Source organism: Vanacampus margaritifer, chromosome 16 (genome assembly GCF_051991255.1).
Source record: "Vanacampus margaritifer isolate UIUO_Vmar chromosome 16, RoL_Vmar_1.0, whole genome shotgun sequence".
NCBI lineage: Eukaryota > Metazoa > Chordata > Actinopteri > Syngnathiformes > Syngnathidae > Vanacampus > Vanacampus margaritifer.
In genome coordinates, this window is record NC_135447.1 from 10,030,116 (window position 1) to 10,055,865 (window position 25,750).

Genomic DNA, 25,750 nt, shown 5'->3' on the forward strand with positions numbered 1-25,750 from the left:
CAAATGCACCGTTCCAAATTTTCAAAATTAGTACCTTCATCAGGTCTGCATTCCAGGAAACTGTAAGTGACAAGTTCAGCAGATTTATTTTTAACTCTGGCTGTTTCCGTGGAAGCTTCACAGACATGAGAGGGGAAAAAATACTGGTTGTCATTAAAAAGAGAAGTGAGAAGATTATAAAAGACGTTTGCAATCTAGAAGAATGGTTGTTGTCTGAGTTTGCCACTAGATGGCGACCTTGCTCTTTTTGTCCCACTGAACACATTAACGCCTATTCTGTTGCGGTTTATTTGTTTACATTACACATCATTTACAAACAGGATACACAATTCAAATCACAAAACGAGAAAATAAGTTTACACAAGAAAAGGTTCATAGTCATTTAAAAACATACAAATATCGAAATCTAATAAGCCTACTCCCGAGTTTTACAATTACAATGTTGTTTATGTCCTTATTTTTTTTCTTTTCCCAAATGACAGAAGATCTGCCTAACCATATCACCACCATACTTTGCATCGTTTATTTTTTGGAATATCATTTTACTTGGTAGGCCATTCCAATCAATATTCAAATGTTGATGTTGTGAAATAAAATCTCGGAAGATTAGCTTGTAAATAGGACCTTGTCTAGCTTTACCTCTTCTCTTTTTCCACAGGTTCGGTGCTCCAATCCAAGGAGTATTCCTTGAGATGGCTAAATGTTTTTGGCAAAAGCGATCTTCATTCTGGAGCCAAGCTCTACCCCTCCCAGGCCACCAAATTTCCTCCCTTTCAACTTGTTTGGCTACTTCTCGTGTTGTTCCCCAGATTAGGTTTACGCATATTTTTTGTATCCTATTCTGTTGCCTTGTCATGACAAACAGTGTTAACTAATTCACGTTCATCATCACAAACAACAATTGCCCGTCTTATTAAGAGCGCGTCATTCAGACCCGTTGATGTCATCTAATCATACTTTTGGGCCCTCCTTCAATCGGGTCCCACAATGGGACAATTTGAGTGAGGAGGCTAAGCATGTGATGAGCGCGAGGATGAGTAATAAATCTCTAGAAATGGAGGCCGAGTTGCTCATCAGACATACGGCCTCCGCAGTTCGGAGCTCAGAGATGCACCCGAGGTTTTACAAGGGGAACAAAAAAAACACACACACACGATCCATGCTGTTGCTTAGGGGACTTGGCTGACAGCACGGTGTCCAATATTGCATCCTGAGTGCATGTGGTGCGTCCTTGAAGTTGTCAATATAATCTTGGGATTGATAAACCTGAAGCCAGCGATGAAAATACGGTTTGACCAAGAAGGATGATGACCTCATCCTTTAGTCCAAGTCAGCCTTGGGGCTGCATGCATCACACTTTGCATTACAACCAAAAATGCTCACTAATGAGCGACTGGCAAGTGTTATTAAGTACCTAAAAGGACTCTTAAAAAAAAAAAAAAGGTAATAAAAGCATTTTGTGAATGACTGCTGTTGTAACCTTCTGGCATGGTGCATTGGCAAAGTGGTTGGAATTAATGGTGCACTGAGAAGGCCACTTCCAAAATCATACAATGAAGGCAACCATGTCGCCATATGAATATAACTCACATCATATAATTGACCCTAAAAGCATGTTGCACACATCAATTGATATGCTAGCTTTATAAAATTGCGTGGACAGTGACTGAGTTGAAAGCGAACAAGCAAGAGCATGAAGTCATCTTCGTTTGGTCTTATTTTCTTCTCTAAGGTCAATCATATGTTTACGTCAATTTTTAGTTGCAAGCGTTGCGAGCAAAAATAGCCAACAGACACCAAAAATCTGCATAATTAGGCAAAGTCATAACTAATTTCTAGTGTCTGCCTTTGAATCATCACAAGTTTAATCATGTCTTGTTTGTGCACACGCTTATGAGGGTGTTGCCAGTAGATATCCCGCGTGCACATGTTTTTATATGGGGCTGATTTTTGTATATTTTTTAAATTATTATTACAACTGTGTTGTTTTTTGTGTTTTTGGAGCATAAATATTCAATATATTGAAAAAAAATGATGTGGTGGTCACAAGCAAAAAACCATTATCTTTAATTCCGTGTTTGGACTAGTGGGTGCGCAAAAAACAGCAACTTTTCTTCCGGAGCGAAAGTAATAAAATTACAATATCAATATTTTGCTTTGGTGTAGTGGTAAATGTACTTGTGACACTTTTCCAGCAAATTATAATGTAACTTCACTATTTTTCTCCTCTTCTGTCAAGTCACATTACTTCACAAAATGATCATTTACAAGCACATTGTGGATATGTCAATGGCAGTTTTTCAAAGGCCAATTTATACATTTAAAAAAAAATCATCGCCAACTACTGGCCTGGCATGCATATTGCAGTATTTTCAATTGTATTTCACAGTGCAATGTGAACGAGATCATTTGGCTATAATTTTTTTCCCATACAAGACATGTCCTCTTTCTTAATGTGTCCTAGGTTGATTATCTCCCATCCATACATTAAATACGAACCTAATGTATGATTTAAAGGGTCAAAGGCGCAGGAATGTCGGCAGGTCAGAGGTTATGAATGTTAGAGGGCAAAGGTGAATAAATGAAGGGAACCAGGTTGCATTGCCACAATGGAAAGCCGAGAGATTTTGCACATTAGAATCCAAAGCTATGTTCTGTGAAATGTGTACATCCAGTTAGTACGGTCCACGACATTCCCGTCCGTCCCTTATAGACCTCCTTTTTGGGCCGCAGTCAGGGGCTTTCCTACGGCGCCGGTCATGTGTGCAGCTGGGGATGGAGGCCACGCAACAGTGATCTTGCTTCCCCGGCTCAGGAAAGTACCGTGCCTCGCTGCGCACAACCAAAACAACAAAGAGCCGAGTGTGGCTGCAGCCTGCGGGGTTCACTGCACCCACCACAACACGTCCAAGAGTCACAGCTAGCTGCTCTCACCCGTCCACGCATGACTCGCCGCTGCCTTTTTTTTTTTTTTTGGACTTAACAATGTCATATCGTCTCTTTTCTTGAGCTGGGATAGAGGACTTGTGAAAGTCACAATGAAGGACACATACTATAAATTGCATGTGGATACTGTGATGCTGAGCTGAAATTCAAAGACAGAAAACATTTCAGAGTTGAGACTATTCTTTTCGTTAATACTGCATAATACGCATTACAGCTTGCCATTTTTCTTCTGTAAAACTGTTGATATTTCAGACTTAGTTTAAAATAATAAAAATAAAAATAAAATCATGTCCCCTAGTGGCTGTGAGCAGTATAAGCGTTTAATCAAGAGCAATCCAATTGCTGTGGTTTAGTAATTTCACTTCTTTTTGCCGAAAAAAAAATGTTTGTGACAAAAGTTTGAGATTGTGAAAAAAAACAGCTAACCATGGCTCAAAGGATAAAAACTGGACGAAGACTAATAGCCACTAGGGGCGTTGTTGCTCTTGAGTGTTAACCCAATCAAATGTTTACACACACTTCGGCTTGCTGTTTGACATGAAATGTGAATTTGTGGTGCTTAAGTTTTACAGTAATTGGAGTTTCATGCCATTTCAAACGTGACCAAAAACTTGCTTGCATGACACAACACCATTTGTGTACTGCTTCCACGTTTACAAATTTGGATCATCATGGAGGGAGTCAATAGACATATAAGTGGCATTAAATATTTCAAAATACAATAATACTCAGTTGTAATATTGTGCAACAATATTATTGTGTCTGTATATGGTTAGTAGTGGTATAGAACGGCATTATATTCAATTAGACAAAATAGATATAAAATGTCAATCAACGGTTATAATTATTATGATAGAAATAGCTTGTGTTGGCTTGCACCGTTTTGAACTCAAATGTGCTCATGTTTAAAATGAACTGTACTTATATTATGGGAAAGAAGTTGGGAAGAAATTGTGAAAGAGCTCATTTGTTTCAATTTGAAACTGAGAATTTACATGAATTATATTAATCACTTTACACTCATAAGTTAGCCGGTGAGACTGCATTTATTGTGCGTACGTTTGGAAAGCGACGCCTGCGCGTAATTACGCACTCGGTGGCCTTTGACTTTAGTATTTGCCAAGTGAGTGTCATGTTTACGAGCCACAGAGAATATTTGTTTGCAGGGAGGGTGGTTGGCCACTGTCACGGTTGGTACCCCCCCCCCCCCTCACACATCCGCTCCCCCTCTTCACTCTCTCTCACTCAGCTGCTATGTTCCAGCACTGGAGCCTCCATCGCGCGGCTCGATCGATTCTCATTGATTGTCCCTGACGAGCTGCTCCACTTTCTAGCCAATGTCAGCCAGTCTGCGATCGGGAAGGAGAGAAACGAAGGAAAATCTCTGCCGCCCTGGCGGTGTCATGTCCACACACTTGGGCTGAACGCCTGCCAAGCACCCGGGACGGTCCGAAGAGGCGGACTGGACTCTCCAAGCGAGAGGCTGGGAGAGAAAGACGGAAGGTCTGGGCGGGGAGGGGGGGGACTGGATTTCTAGATCGCATTGATGGCTTAAGTGAGTTTGCTCGTTCACGGTTTTATGGAAATGAATGATGCACAGTTGCACACTTAAGTTGAGAACTTGTTTTTTTTTTTTGTTATCTACAATTTGTTAGATTGGAGCTGGTGTAGGCCCCATGTCTGTTGATTTCAAAATGCAATTATCTTTCTTTATTTTAACGGACATTTTTCAAAGGTGCCGCACTGACAGCCAATCTGTGTCCTGTGTCGCGCAGCGCCACGAAATCCACTTCGGGATTTCCTCCAACCTCCAAAAATCTATGAAACGTGTTTGCATGTTCCTCTCGGCGAGTGGGGTTGTAGAGGTGGGATCGCGAGGACGGGAGAAGGCTGGCTGGCTGGGGGGAACCCACGCGTCCGAGCCCCACGGAAAGTCCGCCTTTGCCAAACAACTGACGGTGAATGTTGTTTCCTTTCTCTCGTCGTTTGTTCCGAGCACACGGACGCGCTGCTGTAGGCTACTTGTGGAAGGAGGAGGAGGAGGAGGCGGAGGAGGGGGATACGCTTGTCTTTCCTTCCCGCTTTTGGGTGTTTTTTTGTCACCATTGCGCACGACAAGGCGAGGCGACGAAACGCTCGGACTGTGGGAGCCCCCCCCTCACCCCGCCTCGGCTCGGATCTGCTCTGGTAGGTGCCAATAATACGGGTTTGTGTTTACAAATAACATTGAATGGGATGTGAGGTAGAGGTGGGTTGGATGTTTGGAGGCGCGGGGGTGGGCTATACTTTGTTCAAGTCTAAAAAGTTGTCTGTCATCTAAAAAACGTCGGAGCAAGCTGGCACTGCGGGAGCCGGTGCCGCAGATGGGCTTCCGTGCTCCAGACAAAAGCGCGCTCATTTCCCAGCGACTCCCGGTGCGTTGTCAGGGGCGCCGCTGACGAGCTGCTCCTACTTTGTCACGAACAATCTCGCCTTTATTTCCATGTGGCGGCGGCGGCGGCGGTGGCACGGATGCGCGCGGCGTGATGTGGACCAATTGGAAACACTTTTCACGATTCTTTGTGTGTCTGACCGTTATGGAAACAGCCCCCCCACCCCCCACCCAAACAACCAATATTAATGGTGCGTAAAAGAGCCAGGAAGTCAGCTTCTTCGCATTCCAAATGGCACCTTCTCTTTTAGTGTGCTTTTGTCCGAGCATGAGCAAGTTCTCAGGTGTCCAACGCACCACCAGTTTTCAACGACATGAGGTGCAGTATTTATACAAGCTCTAGGTTGTCCGTCTCCAACTTTGTGTGCGTAAATGCAGGAGGGGCGCGCAGCACCGGATGGAAGTCGTACGTGTAGTCTAATCGTTGTCACCATGCTTTTTAACTTCCTCTGCCTGTGTGCAGAAGGTGGGAGGAATTGAAAATGTGACGCTCGTCGTCAGCGCGTCTGCAGGGGGGGAAGAAGGCGGAGGCGAGGAGGTGTGTGTGTGTGTGTGTGGAGAGGGGGGGGGGGTGATTTGGGTGGCATTATGTGCATCGCACGCACTCATGCATAAAGTATTCCCGCGTCTCCACAAGTTGAATCACTTGCACAAGAGTTAGAGGCGGACTAAACCAGCGTCGAGGAGCAAAGGGGGGGAAAACGCTGTTGTTTGTTTTGAAATGCTGACTGCGATAACTCGCCACCTGCGCCCGCAGTGACGTCAGTTCCTCCATTTACTGCCTAATGCTCGAGAGACTGGGCATGGAGGAGTTTAATTGTCTAGTTGGGTGAATAGTGATAAGTCATGGATTCAAACTAATGACATCGGGCATTTTTCCCCCCAGGGTGTCACTTCACTTCATTTTTATATAGTTTTAGTCTTGCATTACTTTCCAGTAAAAGCTTAAAAGCGTCATCATGAACAGAATTTTGCTTGCATGTGCTTCTCATTGCCACTAGGGGGCTATGAGGCTATTTCATAGCATCAGACATTGTTATGATATGCTGAGATGTACTAACAAGCAAAATAGAAACCCATCAGAAATCAATGATGTCATTGTGTTGCCGGAAGGTTATAACCATTATTCAGTGTCCAATCAGAATGTCAAGAAGTCACAGTTGGAATTGTTTTCGCTTAACCTGAATGTTTGAATGGAAAATATGTTAGTTTAATGCAAGTGTTTGGAGAGCCAAATAATCATACCCCTGAACCAAAACAGGGTTATTAAAAGATCATTTAACGCAATAGTCGATTGTCTGTTGGTTATATATTACGTGATCAAGCATCACCCCGCGTTAAGAATGAGGACGATATAAACACAAGCACTCGCTAAAAAGCTTTTCTCCATCACCTATTGATCACTCATCAACCGAACACCCACGACAGCTGCAGTGTCATTATGGTGAGGATTAGAAGGATGCGTACATGGTATGATGTCAGACTGAGAAAAAAGGACTTCAAAAAGTATAATGATAGCCGAATGTTGACAATCTTGGGGATATATGCCATAAGTCATTTGAGTTAAAATGGGCAAGTATATGATGCCATTGCCAGGAGCTGGCAATTCACTCACAAAGGGTTATGTACCCGTTTATTTTTTGGCCCGGCAGTAACTTCCTGGAGCCATCACTGGTTGCTTGGCAACTGAAAGGGTTTGGCACGAAAATGTCATAAACAAACAAAAAAAAAGACATTTTACTCCTCGGGTACGGAATAATTGTGACACGATTTGTTAATTAGGGTGCTGGTGCGTGGAGTCCCTACATGGGATAGAGCCATGTTAGTTGTTTGAAGAGTTAATGCTAAGTTAGCTAAGAAGCTAATAGGGAAATAGATTTTTTTTTTTAAAGAGGAGAAAATAAGATTTTAGGGAGGCACTGTAAGATTTTAAGAATCTAGAAAGAAAAAAAGATACTTGGAAGGCAAATGTTAAAGTTGATATTTTTGCTTGTTATTTAATTTTCAATGATTCAGGCAACTGTAAACTGTAATTATGAGCCCATTTGATATTTGTTAATGCAACCTTTGAACTATACAATCACCTTCATTCAACCATAAGTTATTGGTGGTTAATCAAACTTGACACAATGGCACTGTTTGTAATCACACTACAAGTCTAAGTGCCACCAAATTGATTACAATTGAACTCAAGTACCTCATCTATAAGAATGATTCAAGTTTATCTGCTTAATCTGATTCCTTTGTGTCCATAGTAATGACCAGAAACTCACACAAACGCACTGTGGTGTTGCTGAATTGACACTTTATGACGCTTTCATTGCAGGGTCACGTCATCCGTTTCAGGTCACACCCATTTGCACATTGGTGATGTCACGACCTATATTGACCATTTGGGCCGTTTATATTTAGGTCTGTATGCCTTGTTGCTAATCCTGTACATGCAGACAGAAAGAATGAATATTTAGGGGGGAAAAAGTGCTATACTGTACAGCGGATATGCATTTAGTTTCATGCTGAGGCAGCGTGCAAGAGTTCAAGGAGTTTATATGCGACTACTAATGACACAGCTGTCAATTTGCAGCAACCAGAGGTGTAAAGCTTCAAACATGAACCACAGTAGCAAGTCTGTGACACAGGAAATTGAATAAAAGTGCCTCAAGTACAAAACGGCACTAAATTATCTGGTTTTGCTTGGCGTTCACAAGCGAAGGAGCGAGGGTTGTGGTTTAGGGGCCAGTTCACTTCAGGACAGCAACGCCTTCAGTTGGTGATGCGGTGCGAGTACATCGAGAGAGCCATGATGTCTGACGTTGTTTAGCCTGAGACTGCGTAGTGCGCTCACGGTTGATGGTGCCGAGATTGTGTCTGATAGATTCGTGTGACCACTGACAAGGTGTGAACATGAAGCTCTTATACAATGCACAAATTATGAACTTGTGATCATTTAAAATGAAAATCTTTACACAGATTTTCATAACTTCATATTGATTCTGAAACCGCATAAGGAAACACACAATGATTATGTTGTAGTATGCATGCCAGGCCAGTAGTTGGCAGTGTATCTAATTATAAACCTAATTTTGTCCTGATAAACATGATTGATGGAGCCGTTGCCATTGTTCATGGTGGGCTATTTATTATCAAAATGTCTCAAAATCTTGATAATTGGCACCATAATAATAATAACATGAATAACACTGAAAACATTTCCTTTCAATGGAACCAAGGATGCGTAACATATTTGTTGTCCTCCTCAACTACACTCTATTAAAAGTAGAGATGTTCGATACCATTTTTTCATACCATTATCATTACGAATCTTCAATTCTCAAAGGGGAAGTCAACCTTAAACATTTCTTGACAATGTTATACAGTATGCAACCTCGCTAGTCAAAAACACGACATTCTGATTAATATTACATTTGTGGAATATGAGTTATGCAGCAAAACTAATTTTTTATCCATCTCAGGGGGCAGCCATTTTGCCACTTGCTGTCGAGTGACGATGACATCATAGTCGCTCAAGTCCCAGGTAACAACCAATCACAGCTCAGCTTCAGAAAACAGGTGAGCTGTGATTGGTCGTTGCATGAGCCCTGAGCAACTGTGATGTCATCTTTACTCGACAGCAAGTGACAAAATGGTACTGCTTAACTCATTGCACAATATTAACCAAAATAGACTGAATAGAACATATTATTGTCAAGAATTTTTTTTTGGGGGGGGGGGTTGACTTCCCCTTTAAGTAGTCACAGACACCGACCAAGAACCAATACCATGAGGACGTTTGATTCATAAAAAGTCCCCCCAAAAAACACATATCCCAATATAGCATATTATTTAAAAGTTTCAGAAATTAATGGCAATTTCCCATTCTTATAATTTATAGTTCTTGATCATAAAACGGTCAAAAGAGGGCGTCCAATACTGGTATCAGCCACCGTCATGAGTACCGATACGCTCAAATAAGGCTGGTATTGGCACTGATACCGATACCAGGTCACAGTACTCGGCCATCCTTAATTAAACCAAATACACTTGGGAATGTGTTTTACCAAATTAGTATTTCCAGGTCTCAAAACTGTCCGTTATGTAACAAAAATGTTACGGTTGCCATGCCAACTGACAGGTCACCGGGTTAGATAGCGCAGGAAAACCGCACATCAAAGATGATCTTCTAAATTGTCGACTGTAACGTGGATGAGACCATAATTTACAGCGGGAGCATGCTTCTGTATTGAAAACGACTTAGAGCGAGCACTTGAGGTCATAAACTCTTTAAGATAATTAGAATGTGGTAGTAAATATCTGACCATTAAAAATAATGAATATGTAAGGCACATGTGAAACGCGCATCTCTAAGGTTAGTCAATTAATTTTACACAGTGTATGTATAAAACAAGTAGCTATCCAAAAATTCTCTAGTCTGTTTTTAAATGGCGGATGATCTTTAGAGGAAAGGAGCCAACGTGTCGCCGCGTTGTCAGTCGGACGGTGTTTGCCGGATTGTCGCAGAGCAAGTCAGCAGTATCCAAAGTGCTGCGTCACTTCCACGCTATCAATTAACGCCGGGAAACAACCGCAGTGACAATTTTAATCAAGACAAAGTATGGCGTCATCACGCGGTGGGTTTGAGAAGAATGGACGGCCGGTTGGCCAGCTGACCAGAGGAATTAAACCATTAACAGCAGATCAGAGATTTTCTTAAAAGTGTTTTCATGGGTCCTCACTGCCAGTTTTGTCACTTTGTAGATGACTTGAGAACTCATTTATTCCAGCGATTGATTATATGCCAATTCATTAATCTTGCGGAACACTCGAGGCTTTTAACACGTTTACTGTATTTAGAACATTGATGAAGCGGCTGGATCAGAGCTGGATATTCTCCCAGGCCTTGATTAATCAAGAAATAGTGCTGGGCAAGTGCCCAAGCTCGCCCCATTTACTTCTACAGATGCACAGCTGCCAGAGTCGAACTGGTGTGCGCAATTCAAATGTCTATCAATAACCACTTATCTGCTTTTAACTACATCAAAGTATTCAGAAATGACCACTAAACGTGTCATTTTCCTTGTCCGGCGTTATATAAAACACGCACGTATCGTTGTGTGATGACTGGCGGCGCTTTTATGCTTTCACCCGCAACAGCGGCGGAGATGCAATTAGTGTTGAGATGCTTCGGGGGAAACCGGACCCTGGTCAGTGCCGTGGTGGGAGAAACTGAAACTATGGGGCCGAGGGGCTGCGGAGCTGGCTCTGCTTCGCTGGCGCCACATCCCCCTGAGCTGGTGAGAATGTGGGGGCTGTGCTCTTGCCTTTGAAGCTTTACCTCCCACTAATTCTGGCCTTCCAATTTCCACACACTGCACAGACCCCCCCACAACCCCCCCGCGCGCCGTCCTCTTCCCCTCCTTTTCCCTTTGTTTCCCTTATAAGGAATGGCCCGGCCATTTCCTCAGCTTTTCTGTGGGAGGTGGCGTGCTTGTTTGTGAACACGGACAGGTCAGGAGAATACGAGCGTAGTTTGCCTTTTCATAGATGAGCGGCCACAGGAATGTCAAGCCAAGTGGATGAATGCGTCCGTGTCCAGTGGGGAGTCTCGCCGTACCGTCCTGACCAATTGGCTTCTGCCTCACGATTGTTTGATACAACGACCATCAAATGATATTACATTTGAAGGTTATGTGGAATGGTTTCTGGATAGTCAAATTCAAACAAAAATCTTTGATTTGAGGTATTATTGAAACTAGGGATGGGCGAGTATCGATACTAGGTATCGGTATCAGGTCATTATTTCTAGGTATTGTTTCTCGCGACTAAATTTAGAATAGAAAATTTCCATTGTTTTCATGCAATTTTATGAAAAAATGCTATACTGTAGGCCTTCATTTAGAGTTATTTGTCATTGTTTATTGGAGGAAATATTATTTATCAAAAGTACGAGTAGTCTCGGTAATTGGTAAAATCTACTCAAGAGTTGAGTACTGTCTAAAAAAAGTGTTATAAAACATCCCTAATTAAAAATTATATGAATAAATAAATAAATAAATACTTGTATCATTAAATAGTAATATAATAGAAATAAAATGAAAAATAAATAAAATTGCTCTTCATAATAAATAAATATTGTAATAATAGAAATAAAAAATAAAAATAAATAATAAAATTGCTGGCCACGTGAGTCAAAAATATGACCACGACAATGAACAATTCATATCGTTGGTGTCAATTCAAAGTGAACATTATTTTATTAGCAAAGGCAGAATATTTGATGCAACTCGTTACATCATGCGAGTCGTCGGTTTGACTGGTCGGTGCATGTTGGACATCTCGCTAAGGATGCGGTCATGCTACCTCAAATGGAAGCGTTTCAGAAATTGCTCAATTTGTTTGTAATGTGATGAACTGAACATGGATTTTGATTAATTAGCACACCACTCTCTTCTCTCCATGTGTTAAGGTTCCAGATGGCCCATGGAAGAACGTGGATGAGGGCTTAGTTGTAGAGCAGGCAGAAGGCCTGTCTGTTGTCGGTTGGCTGATTAGTCCATCAAGGAGTGGCACCGCTCTCACCCGGGCACAGAACGGACCAAGACAAGGTTCTGCTCGCTCATCCCTGCCCCCTTTCCACCCTCACCCCCAACCCAGGCGGCACATACGCTCTGGACCATGTCTAGCAGGCTGTCCCAGGGGGGCCGGACTGAGGACCTGGAGCGGAGTAGCTGCAAACAGGACTCTCCTGTTCTAGAGCGCAGGAACCGCAGTGGCATCATCAGCGCACCCTTAAACAGGAGCCTTAAGAACTCCCGCACCCTTTCGCAGTACACGGCGGTCTCCTCTGCCACCACCAATGGACACAAAGACAACCGTGAGACAAAGAGCCACACGGCCAAGCCTCAGCCACCTCCGCCACCCCAGCCCTCTGCTTCTGCACTGGCAGCGGCAAAGTTGGACCGGACCCTGGAACAGGTTCTGGAGGGACAGAACGGCTTGCTGCACTTTGCCCAGGCAGCCGCATTATTAAAGCGGGCCGGTATGGAGCACATGCTTCTGCCTGGGGGCATGGGAGTGGGAGTTGGCGGAGGAGACGCGGGCTCGGGGGCTAGCGATTTGGAGGGTACGTCTGTCGCGGACGCCGTAGGTGGTCCTGTTGACTTCCCATATGGAGTAGGGGGCGGCTTCCCCTTCAATCCGGGCCTTTTCATCATGACGCCGGCTGGAGTGTTTCTTGCGGACAGCGCGCTGCACATGGCCGGCCTGGCCGAGTACCCGGCGCAGAACGAGCTGGCCTCCGCCATCAACTCCGGTAAAAAGAAGCGAAAACGTTGTGGCATGTGCCCACCTTGCCGGCGGCGGATTAACTGTGAGCAGTGTAGCAGTTGCCGGAATCGCAAGACGGGGCATCAGATCTGCAAGTTTCGAAAATGTGAGGAACTGAAGAAGAAGCCCTCTGCTGCTTTGGAGGTAAGAAAATGCGGTCACTAAATATTGTAAGTAACTGCTTAGATTTGAGATTTTGTTTAAAAAAAAAAAAAAATCTTTCAATGCATGCTATCGACAGTTAAAAAAAAAAAAATCTATTATGCCACACTTGAAAAGTAGGGTAACAAAGAATTAGGGATAGACCAATAATATCAGCTGGGCCGATTATCAACGCCCATATTTGGCATATGAAAGCATCTCAGCATTGGCCGATAATAGATCAATTTGTCATATTGGAGCTGCATCTGAATCAAAATGCTTGGAATTTTATGCACTCTTTGTTTTTTTGGGGACTGAAAACAATTGTGATATAAGCGACATTTAAGTTGTATAGAAATTTGGTAGCATTCATTTCATATGTTTAAATGTATTTAAAGATGCACTTTGTAACAATTTGCCAAAAAATATCTTTACAACAGGCTTTTTATTTGACCATTTATGACTGAAACATTTTTTAATTAATAAATTAACACCTTAGCTGTTCTGGATTCAGGTTCGAATTTCCCGCCGTTTTGTCTGCGGATGAGACGTCATGTGCGCATTGTGTACGTGAAGGGAAAATACATTTTTTGGCCACAGGTGGGCAGTAGCGATTTGAAATTCACTGACCTGTATTATAGAGAGAGTTTGGTCAACTCGGTTTCAAGCAGGGTAACTAGTTGGTGTCCATTTGTCATGTGACCAGCAGTTGACCAATCACAGCGTGCTGGTCACATGACACATGGACGCCATCTTGTTACCCTGCTGAAAACCGAGTTGGGCAAACTCTCTCTATATACGGCTTTGGGAATGAAAAATTTTGATGCCAATATTATCGAATTTACTGCAATTGAATATCAGTTACAAATGTCGATTATCGCCCTCCTTTGGTACTAAAAATCTGCATCTGTATCAGCTTTGAAAAAAAAAACAAACACATCTATTTTTCCCTGCAAAGAATATTTGTGATTCCTAAATTTGGCAACCTAGTTTAGAAAAGTTTCACTTACAAAACACAGCATTGCCAAAATAAGCAAAACGAGTGAAAACGCATTTACAGTATTATTGGTAAAAAATACAACAAAAATGCGCACTGACTGCTTGTCCTCTTTTGAATACCTAATAAAAACTTTTGTCATGTGACTCAGGTGGATGTTGGAGAAGAGTTATAAGTAGAAATTGTTATAGTACTGCGTGAACGTACTAATATGTTTGAACATACTTTGGCAATTGGATTCGAGGTTTAGGTGAGTGGCATATTTGGGTGGAGTCGACTTGGTTCGTTCACAGACGGAAAAACTGCCACCCTCATTTGAGCATTTTCAGTTTAGTCACGTCCCTCTTACACATGCATGTTAATATTTTTGGCTAAAATGTGCGGGAAAAAATGGAGTTGGCAAAGTGATGGGAATTGTGTACAGTATGTGTTTGTGTGTAGGTGTACATGTGTGCGTAAGTACGTGCGTGCGCATGTAATATGGTCCATCTGGCCTTGGAGCTGTCATCTGGAGCACCAGGTGTCAGCGTGGCACACGTGCCCACCCCTCCCCCTCTTTTGCTGCCCCTGTCCTTCTCTCCGGTGACACTCCCGCTCATCTAAATGGCCTCGGGAAAAAAAAAAAACGTACTGCCCTTTACCTCCGTTGCTCTCTGTGGGTTAACCAAGCATGGCTGCGCTGACAGAATGACCGATCATGAAATTAATTTTGGCAGATGTTCCAATCTAAAAGAGAAAATGAACGCTCTTATCAGTTGATGAGAGAATCACTTACTTTGTTATAACATAAAGGCTGCTTTGTTCCCGTTTGGCGTAAATATCGCTTGGTAATGGGGTCTTTAATGAGTCTAAATATGCATTTTGTGGACAAATGTATTGGGACACCTGGCCTTGACGCCAATAGGACATGAACATGGAGGAGTTGGTCTCCCATGTGGCTATAACTTCTTAGTAGTTCATCCTAAAAATGTTTTATGGGGTTGAGCTCAGGGCTCTCAAGTTCTTCTCCAACAAGCTCATCCAACTATGCATTTATGGACTTTGCTTTGAGCACTGCGGCACAGAAAGTGGCCTCCTACAAACGCGAGAGAATGGAGTCGTTTTAGGACGAGAATTAACATTCAGGCTGGATAATTGCTACTTTAGTTCAACCCTCGATTGATTGATCAATTAACAAATGTGTCCCGAGCATTTTGCTTAAATAGTATATAATGAGTCTTGTCTTTATGGCGAGTGGCCTTAAAAACGGTTGCTGGCGAGTGATTTGCCATTGAAACGCACACCACCTCAGCTACTGATTATTTCCATATCTTGTATGACTATTTTACAATAACTAGGGGAGATTTAGTCTTAATTGATGATTTGCAATTGACGGGGGTCATGCTAATTAACCTGATGCTCACACCACTGATGCCAGAGCAACAAAGGGTCTTGAATATTCATGAATGCTGATGCTGTCATGGGTCATCACGTAGCTGGCGACGTCACAGTCCAACGGCGCTTCAATTATATGAAATAGAGTTTAATGATATCATAAACCTGCAGAGTTTAATAGTTGCCTAACTGGCAGTCGTAGTATGGGTGCTTATTCATTAATTACAGAAATGTATATTCATTTAAATGTCATTTGTCGTCATAATCAAGTATACCTGTGAAGCATATGTTCCTCTTTATGTTGTGTTTTAATTTAATTAGATACATTGAGCATAACAATACTTTAATGAATGTTATTAAAGGATTAGGTTGTGTTATAATCCTCTACTAATGACAGAGGGGACAAAAACACATTTCTCTTACATCAGCCCCGATGTTGTAAAACAATGTAACTGTCGTAAAGTAATTGAGCACTGATTTACACTAAACAGACACGGGTGTCACCCAAGATGAAAAATGAGGGTCGAGAGAGGAACACGGTTGGCGCAAGTTAAAGTGAATCCATTACATCACGTCTGCACACACAGAAGGCGTCTGATAATCTACACAGGCTGCAAAGTTCCATCCTTGATGGGGTATAGTATTTTTTTTTTTTTGAGAGGCGTTGAAAAACAATTCCTTTGGTTGAATTGCAAACAGTTTTCTGATACAATCCAAGATATCATATATAGCTACTCACTGTAACTTTTACATTTATGTCAAATCATTTTTATGATGGAAATGCTTCACAATTGTGTACAGACGCTCCCCACCTTACGAACGAGTTACGTTCCGGACGATCGTTCGTAAGGTGAATTTGTTCGTAAGTTACTTCAGTGCTATATTTTGTATTATAATTTATGTTTAAAGCCTATATGAGTATATTGAAGGTTTATATAAGTATGTTTAAGGCTTGTACAAGTAACCTGCATTGGATTGTACTGAAAAAAACTTAATAAAATGGAGAGAATACGTACAGTACTGTACTGTACTACGTATGTTAGAGAGAGAGAGCGAGAGACACACACAGTATGTACATGTACGTAATAAGATAAATAAAATGAAGTTTAACTTACTTTTGGAAGATGTACTCGATGCTTAAGGAGATGATGGAGGAGGAGGAAGAAGAGGATTTTATATCATGAGAGATTCTTCATCGTCGCTGGAATCGGCTTCAAAAGTTATTTCCTGCTTCATGGGGACCGGCGTTTTCTTCCTCCTCCTCCTCGCCACGTTGCTCAGCCTCCAATGAGCTCTCACAGCGCCAAGCGTCGGTATTAGTGGCGGAAAGAAGCACTACGCGCAATACAAAATCTAACTTACAGCATCACTTTCCGAACATTTTTCGACATACTGTACGCGCAGAAATGTTCGTATGTACCGTTGTTCGTAACTCGAATGTTCGTAAGTAGGGGAGCGTCTGTACATGTAATAATATGATGAGGTGATTATATATTCGTTCAAGGTTTTCACATCCATAACAGCCCCCACCCATAACTACAATGTGGCATGCGATGAAAATGAGTTCGATACAACTGTATGTATTGATCCTATATTTATTGATGATTGTCCTTGTCACAAGATTTTGTGTGTGGAAAAACCACAGCAAATGAGCTGTTTGCATGTTAGCATTAAATGTTATGCATTCACCAACCTGCTTTCATCAAGGGTCCACTTGTTGACTGAAGGGGGGCGATGTGTGAATCTGAAAATAGATATTGTAAATATATGAATATAATAGGAACGTCACAGTGTGTCTGTATCGTTCAACACTTAGCATATTTCAATAGCGAGCCACATGAATGGCTAAAAAGCAAACAAACTAAATCTCTGTTCTCATAGTGTTTAAAAAAGTGTCCCGCTGGCAAAACTAGATATTGTCTTAACAGGCTTTTGTTATTAAGTCAACAGCTCTTGTCCTGCTCTGTGCAGACAGGTCGGAGAGAAGTCGTCATCAGCACACGCCGAATGTCAAATGATGAGACGCATGACTGGTTGCCGCATTAGGGGAGAATCGTTTGTTTTGTCTTTATATGTGTCATGTAAATAAATTCAGGCTAAGTAGACATCATGGGAGGGCAGAGCAACGTTTGCTGTGGCTGCACTGCCGCCTGTAACAACTGGCGACCCCATAAAAACTGACCTGCAATTCATTTCAGGTCGAACTAAGTTAAGGGAACTCTGTATGAGAGGACTGTGACCCACGTCCTTTAAACCTACAGGAAGTAGAACAGCTCCCACTCTTCTGGGAAGACTTTTTTCAATTTGTCAATTAGTAGTATAGTGCAGTAATCCTCACTTAATTAAATGTTTGTCATAATATGTCATGCTATGTGTCTTTGAGCACATTTCAGTTGTATTTAAGTACTTTTTTTTTATTGACTGTTTAGATGCTAGATTATATTTGTATGATAGTGTGTGGATCTCAACGTGCAGCACTTTGGAAACGCTTGCTTATAAAAAATGTGCTACAGATGGATTGGATTGATTGGGTGTTCAACATTGTAACTGTAGTTTCTGACGGAGCGGGGAGGAATAGAAAAAAAAAACTGGGCCAGCACAAAATTCATAATGGCTATTTAATTCATTTTCATACATAGGAAGATAAAAGATTCACATGGTGGTGTAATTCCACATTTGATGGGTGGGCAGGCACCTCAGAGCTCCAACTATTTGTATAAAAGCAATTAAAAGCCACATTCCATAATATGTCCCCTTTAAGATTCACTAAAAGGTCAAGCCATAACTGATAGATTCACTTCATAAAAAGGTGTGGCCCAAAACCTTTCCCCCTCCATTTGTTTTTCCAGATCTTATAATAAAGTACCAGGCTCTGAGATAATAGTGACTTGGCCTCAAATAATCTCAGCTCATAAAGTTAACTTAACGATGAGCTGGTTTGTTTTGATTCTTGAAAATGTTTCTGAAACGTCACCGTCTCGTTTTACCGCATTTGCATTAAAATGTGCGTGCGTGCCTCCGAGATCCCTCTCGGCATACGCGTCGATACCCAAGCTCAGTCCGGCGAGCGAGGTGCTTAATTTAAGGGTGTTGACGGCGGCTCAAAGAGGAGCGTAAAATCAGCAAGTGAGGGGGAGTTTGCATGCAGAGGCCTTTGCCACCTCGCCGCTCGCTGGCGCAGAACGTCTGGATTTATTCTGAGAATGCAACGTTTGATAGAGACATGTGGGAAGGCATCGCTGCTCGGCTTATGGGAGTGAAAACCCTCCACTTGTGTCAGTCTCTGCAGTGTTCTCATCTGTTAAATGCTGTGGAACTTTTCATGATGACGTTAACCAACACTGTGCTAGTTAATATAGCAGCTATAGTGAGTACAATTTGAAAATGTGGCTACAGTTGTTCTGTTAGGAATCTCTTCTAGCCTCATGAACTTTCCTGCATCCAAAATCTTGGATTGCAGAGGCTCATGCAAAGTGACAGACGTGTTGGGCAAGCTGTAAGCAGACTGAGGGATAAGTTACATCAGTAAGAATCAAGGAGAAAGATGGCCGTGAGGAAGAACATTATTGGCTCAAGGCGACTGGGATGGGAATAAAAGAATATATATTTTTTTTAATCCAACTATAAACATTGACTTTAGAAACCTTCTCAGCATGCATTTGTTTTTGGATGGTTTAATACTACATTGCTTTAGATGAAACACACAAAGCTTGAAGACGATAAGATGACTCTTGTGGGAGGAGTTTGTCAAAATATGACCTCTGTAAAAGGCCAAAAATGACGCCCAATTACAAAGTAAAATAAAAATGCCATACTTACCGTTAGGTTTATAGATTATGACCCTAAGAGACTTCTTTTTTTTTGTAGGTCTTGGGCCGTTATATATGCATCCCAATTTTTAGTTAACAATATTTTTAATTTGTTAAAATGTACCTTCAGTTAAAAAGCTAAGTGTGGATAGTCTCTGATGCTTAAATGCACTATAGATTTCACAAAAAAAAAAAAAAAGCATTTCCGGGTACAAAGCGACATCCACTTCGAGTACTGATGGCTTTCAGTTAAATCCACAAATTGCTCAAATAACCTGTGTTAATTATATGCTACACGCTAATATAATGATATATATAATGATTGCATGCTTTTGAGTGCAAGGCTGCTTACTTTACAAAATAACTCTCATATACGTTATTTCTTTCTCACGTTCTTATTTTAATACTTTTTTAAAGTTTTTTTTGGCCTAAGTGTTCTAAACCTGAGGTCTTGCTTATGAATTTGGAAATTTCGTTCAGTGAATTCTGAATATGACCTTGTGGAAATTCACCTTGAAACCTTACACTGTATATGTAACCCTAAAGTTTTGGTTCTTAAAGTGTACCTAATGTTGTCTGGGAGGTTACATACATATTGTGTCATGCATGTATAATGTGTATTGTGTAAAGGAAAAAACATCAAGCAAATTCTACTATCATATTCATCATGTCTATCAACAATGATTTTTAGAGGCTGATGATGTGTGGGAAGACGGATGGCAGCTGTTTGTTTTTTGCTCACTCATTTCATACGGTTTCTACTCATTGTGAATCTCTGCAATGTTAAAAATCAGATTCCTCGTGGTTTTAATTGGCTAAAAGGAATTTTCGTGCGGGATAACATGCACTTTACTCTCAAATGTCAAGTTGAAATTAGCTCACTGTAGAAGCAATTAGAGAACAGAATACAGAATAATGCCCACTTTCTTGTGATATGGTAGACAAATTGTTGTGCTATGTTAGACTAATGCGCTCATCTTGTTTGGGGAAAAAACATCGATTGTAGTGATTGGCTACTTCACAGCCACAGATCCCATCTGCTTGAACCAGTGCAATCAGCGATAGCGGGAAAAACTTGTTTTTTTTTCTTACCCTATTTGCCGCCATTTCCCATTGATTGCGCTCGGTTAATGAGGAAATACAGCAGTTAAAGTTCATCTGACGAATGTGTTTTTCTCGCCACGTATTACGACACACTAAATCCAGACCTTACCGGCTTTTTGACATCTGTGGCGGCGCCAGATGTTGCTGCTGTCGTCCTGGCTGTCTCACCGGCTAAGTGCTTCTGTAGAAAGGTTGTCGCAGAGACACATGAGGGGTTAACAATACAGACCATAAAATGATTCAGTATGCTGCTTAAGTTGTGTGTCTTACCTTTTGGTTCATATTTATCATCACTTTAGCCAGAATTAATCCATATATTGTTGGTGATATATATATATTTTTTTACACAATTGCTCTATAAGATGGGTCGCGTTTAAATATAAGGATGCGATGTGCCAATTTAAAGTAACGTCTCTCGTTTTGACTGGATATGCACCAACATTTCCATCACTTAGCTTGCCAATATGTTGTCATTCAATACAAACAATGCCTATTTAGAAGCAAACATTTCAGTCAGGTGTATATAAATAACAGCATTAGCCTTGCTAATGAATAGCCAAATCTCCAAAAATGTTTTGAAGTTAGAAGAAATAAAGCAAATCCTAGAAGGGGTAATGTAGATAGCATTTGAAATCAGATTTTTATGAAATATATGTAGCCTAAGATTTTATTTTAAGCCAAGGCATTACTACTCAGCCCGACATCAAACATGAAAACAAAAATTGGACAAGGCAATTTTATTTGTAGAGTATAATTTGTCCACAAGGTAAGAAAGGCAGATATTTATAAAAAAATAAAAATAAAATAAAAAATCATCCCTAAAAACCAAGAAAATTTTAATTAAAAAATATATATATATTACACTTAAAGTGAGAAGTGCGGATAAAACACTTGCAATTGTCATATGCACTGCTAAATAAAGCTGTTTTCAGCTTGGATTTGAACATTGCCAGAGTTGAGGACTGTCTCACATCTGGAACTCGCTACGTATAGACATTTATCACAAATTTGGTGACCATTTTAAATTTGATTTACAAGCATTAAAACGTCAAACTATGCCTTGTACTTACAAGTGCTTCCTAGTTTGGCAACTTCAAAGCTGTTTTCTTTGCAATGAATAAACTTTTTCTGGCCAGATTCATTATTCTTGAAATTGAAAGGACTGCCGGGATTTGGACAGTAGATGTAGTTTTCAGGCAACACAACATTTAAATACAATCCATGTCTCCACCTAATAGACAACTCAAGTGACTGATCAGAAGTCATAGGAGGTATTAATTTAACAATAGTACAGTGATGAAATGAAGGCACAGTCTGTTCTCTTACTGAGAACAAACGGTGCTGCCTGTACCACTAGCTAGCAGGATTAGCCAGATAGCACGCAAGGCTAATGCAAGGCTAGCTTCTATGTTTTTCTATCAAACATAATCTGAAATGGCTTATGTTGTGACTTCATTTTTGTTCATCATTTAAGATGTTATTTTCAAACATTTTAAGTAGTGCAAAAAGTGTTCTATTTGCTTGTCCTAATTGTTCTCACCTGCTAGATCTTTCTTAGTTGGACAAAGGACCCGAGTGACAGGGAAAGGCTGCCTTTGTATGTGCCTGAGTGGCATAATTATATATTAGGTGATTATTTATTTTAGGTTATCACTACTCAGCCTTAAAGTAAGTGTGTGTGCGTGCGTGTGTGTTTTTTTTTACCATCAGAAGTATTTGTACTGTTAATAGCGAAGATAGCAGTCCAGAGAATTGTTGTAACAACAGTCAGGGTGGTGGCTCACCTGCAAATTCAGGTGACTATCCATCCATCCATTTTCAAAAAGTACCTTGAAGGAGCGTCTAAATGTTTACAGTTGAGATCTTACGGAAACGTGAATCTGAACCATTGTCAGGGGTTTCACTTTGTTTTCTAAAGCATGTGTGATTGCATGCATGGCTGAACATCCTTTTATTTGCATTCCAGAATCTTTAAACCATCCTCTGTCGGACGCGCTAAAAAAAAAAAAAACGGGAACCCAAATTCATCACACATAAGAATTTCTCACTGTATGGTGTGACTTTAGGGGTGTATTATCATGCCGGCGCTTGTGGAGGTGTGTGACTGTACTTGAATCCATTTTGGCTTTGGTGTGAGAGCGTGTGTGGGTGCACGAGCTTTTGCTGCCTCGCTCCGAGCTGAGCCGGCGACTTGGGACTTTTCGGGACGCTCGCCATGCTGATAGCGTCTTTGTCCGTCCTGATTGGCGGACCTGTGCACAGCCTTGCAGCAGTGTCCTGCCGTGCAGATAGCTACGGCGAGGGATGGCGGAGGGAGAGTGGCATCGTCGTTAATGATGGCGTGGGAGAGCGACGCATGTGGTGGCTAAATAATAAATGTGGCCTATCGGTTTTTGTGTGAAGCCTTTTCCTGCGTCTAATGGCCTATACACATTTCACCACTCGCCCTGAGAGTGGCATGTCATTTATGAACCAAAATAGCAAACGTTTCATTGGCTAAATTTGGAAATCTGAGTGCCATGTTTGCACTTAAACCAATAAAAACAACATTAAATAACAATAATTTAGAATGTAGAAAAAAGAAAAGAATATGTTGCTGTAATTTGTTCCCCCCTGTACAATGAGAAGACAATTAAAGGACGTAATACTTAAAAAAAAAAGTCATAATGTATTGTACACACAGTAAATATAAAAAGTCTACACACCCCTGTTTAATGGCAGGTTTTTGTGATATAATGAAATAAGGCCAAGATAAAATCACAGTTGTATTTTTTTTAATTAATTTTTTTAAGCTTTTTAAATGTGCGAGAGATTTGATTGCAGTCAAATACAACCAAGATTTAACTTTTCGGCCGTAACTCCCAAAGGTTCCGCACAAACAAACAAACAACGCTTACTAGAACATGTGAAATTTAGTTGGAGTAAATGTGCAGATGTGTGCTGACTCTCATTTAAATAGTCTATAATTGGTAAATTTTTATAAGAGCCACATCCCTCTGACAAGAGGGTGTGCTCACTTGTGCAACCACATACTTTGAATTCGTTTCACTTTCCTTCTGGAGGAAAAAAACGCACAGATCATAGGTCACATTCTGGTGGAAAAATTTTGCTATAATTGATCTTGGTCTCATTTTTCTTATCATGAAAACATGGCGTTTGAACAGGGGTGTGTAAACTTTTCATATCCACACACAATTGTCGCCTGAAAATAAAACCCTGCAAACATCTAATCTCATCATGTCAAGTCAAACTGTAACAAATTCAAACAAGTACTTTTATTTAATAGCCAATATTGAAATCAATCGGTAAATAAGAGCTGCAAATGTGTATTTTATTCAAGCCTATATTCTATAAAGTGTACTGCTTTTCATGAATAATTTCAATCTTCTTTCTTCTTCCCCCCCTTCCCCTTCTCTTCTTCTGTTTTTCCAAGAAGGTGATGCTTCCTACGGGAGCGGCGTTCCGGTGGTTCCAGTAGGACTTCTCCTTCACTCCCGTACCCAAAGCTCTGCCATCAAGTGCAATGCCAACTCTTGGATTGTCTCCGGAAAACAGACACTGGCTAATAAATGACAAAAAGAAAAAAAAAATACTACAGAAAAGAACAAAAACAAAGCAGAAAAAAAAAAAAGATCTGAGGGGTAATGGATGCGCCTACTTATTCCTTGAACCAAAAATGAAGCGTGAAGAAAAGCATCTATGGAAACTTTAATTCCCTTTTCTATGTTTCCATTTTGGTACCTTTTGTCCTTTTTCCAGCAGCTTTTTTTCCATGTCGCCTGAACACTGAACTGTTTATTGCCAGAAGCAGAAATGATGGGCCCCAGTGTGGACAATCAACTAATTTCTGTGTTTGGTGTTAATGTTGTTCATGTGTGGAAAGATACAGTACTTGTGTAGAGAATGTACTTTTACAGCTATATATTTTAAAACTAGTGGCTAATGGCAAACATTCTTGTAATTCTTGACCATTACGTTACGGAAACGATGGTCTAATGTGACCATTGACAAACAACAAAATGGTTTTGCAACAGTTTTTCACATTGGGATGCTGTAAAATTCCAAATGCCAACAGGAAACAGAAGCTGACGCTCCGCTGTAATGTCGTCCGTCATCATCGGCCCTCGTCTGCATTTCCAAACGACTTACTTTGGCCCCTACTGAGCATGCCCAATAGCATGCTATCCGGCCGATAGCACTAAGAGACAAGCACTTGCTCTGAGTCTACCCTACTGAACGCACTGAGACAAGATTTATTATTTTTTTTTGTATTTGTTTATTTGTTCTATTTTCATGATTTTTGTTACGTTGCCGGGTAGCTGCAGCTCTTAAGAATAACCAATCTTTGTATTTGTTTAGAAAATTGGACTGGTTTTTGTGAATAAAGAGGAATGCATGTATGTATTCGTGTCGAATGTACAATTGTAATGTTTGACAACTTTTTTTTGTGTTTTTAAAGAACAACTCATTTGATCTAAAAAAAAATAAATAAATAGCACATTATTTTTTAGTGCGGTACCACCTCTAAAGTAGGGCCCAAATTTTTCTGGAAGAAGTCTCACAAAATCCAGATTACATTTTAATAATAAATACATGTAGTTTACATCTTACACATGTGACGGTCAATGTTAAAATGCTGGTAATGTACAGTTAATTTTATGAATGTAAGTACAAATTGTCACCACTGTTATTGTCATAAAATGTTATTAACTGTACAAGAAGAGTTTTAAAAGGACAGAGTGTATAATTTGTTTGGTTGAAATGTTCATTTAAAAAAAACTAAAAAACACTGATAAGTTCAAAAATATGAAAAAAATATATGTTCTATCCCATCAATGTACATTTATATATATATATATATAAAATCATAGGTCTAGTAATCGCTAACTATTTTACACAGGTCACGTCACACCTTACAGGAAGGAGGCTGACATGTTTGGCCGCCATCTTTCTGCTACGGATGCCCGAAAGAGAAGAATTTAGCGAATGTAGTAGTTGGTGGTAGGCTTGCAAAGTGTGGTCTCTCTGGGGCACCGTAGTGCGCGCGCACTTCCAACTTTGGTCGTTATATTCTATAAGTTCACCAGGGTGTGTTTTTAGATAAAAATGGGTGGATTTTACTGCTGAATTCAAATTCCACAAAAGCAAAATTAATCTGAATGTATCGGAATTGTATATAAATTAGCGGAGCCATATCACAGCAAAATTGCCAGTGTTAGGTTAACACTGAAGAGTGTTAATATAACACTAGAAAAGTGTTCGATCCCACACTCGAAGGGTTGCAAAACAACCACTCTGCCACGGATGCATGGCTATTGAAATGCTGACAGTGCGCTGGAAAATTGGAACGTTTCTCCTTCACTGCAAATGTGGGTGTGGTCAATTTAACACTCAAGGTAGTGTTATTCAGGTTACACCTAACATAACATCCACACCAAAACTCAAGGACATTTACTTTGACAGTGTAACTTTTTATCCTAACAGTGTCGAAAAAACACTGCTTACTGCATATTTGATCGAACACCGGAAATTTAACGCTGACCAATTTGCTGTGTATGGATAGACCATATTGTCATTTTATTTATTTTATTTTTATAGTGAATAAGATTCAGTTTGGCATAACTT

General features: G+C 40.7%; 1 protein-coding gene and 1 long non-coding RNA gene across 3 annotated transcripts; one reads left to right on the forward strand and one right to left on the reverse strand.

Moving 5' to 3' along the window:
* Positions 1-4,503: 4,503 nt before the first annotated feature.
* cxxc5a (CXXC finger protein 5a) lies at positions 4,504-24,525 on the forward strand. 2 transcript variants are annotated; one of them, XM_077545720.1, is made up of 3 exons: positions 4,504-5,133; positions 11,841-12,844; positions 23,559-24,525. In XM_077545720.1, the coding sequence occupies exons 2-3, from the start codon at positions 12,050-12,052 to the stop codon at positions 23,601-23,603; spliced, it is 840 nt and encodes a 279-aa protein (XP_077401846.1). In that variant the 5' UTR covers positions 4,504-5,133; positions 11,841-12,049; the 3' UTR covers positions 23,604-24,525. The 2 variants fall into 2 exon arrangements, with proteins under 2 accessions (XP_077401846.1, XP_077401847.1); XM_077545721.1 differs by having other exon boundaries at positions 4,505-5,133; positions 23,562-24,525.
* LOC144035787 (uncharacterized) lies at positions 14,433-20,352 on the reverse strand. The gene is made up of 3 exons (XR_013288507.1): positions 20,235-20,352; positions 16,906-16,956; positions 14,433-14,564 (listed from the first exon to the last, which is right to left on the reverse strand). It is a non-coding gene; the product is annotated as an uncharacterized LOC144035787 (long non-coding RNA).
* Positions 24,526-25,750: the final 1,225 nt, after the last annotated feature.

Bases quoted from the DNA above. Each gene is read 5' to 3' on its own strand.
- cxxc5a (XM_077545720.1), top strand. From the start codon at position 12,050: ATGTCTAGCAGGCTGTCCCAGGGGGGCCGGACTGAGGACCTGGAGCGG. The intron at 12,845-23,558 runs GTAAGAAAATGC...TGTTTTTCCAAG, and splicing joins AGCCCTCTGCTGCTTTGGAG to AAGGTGATGCTTCCTACGGG.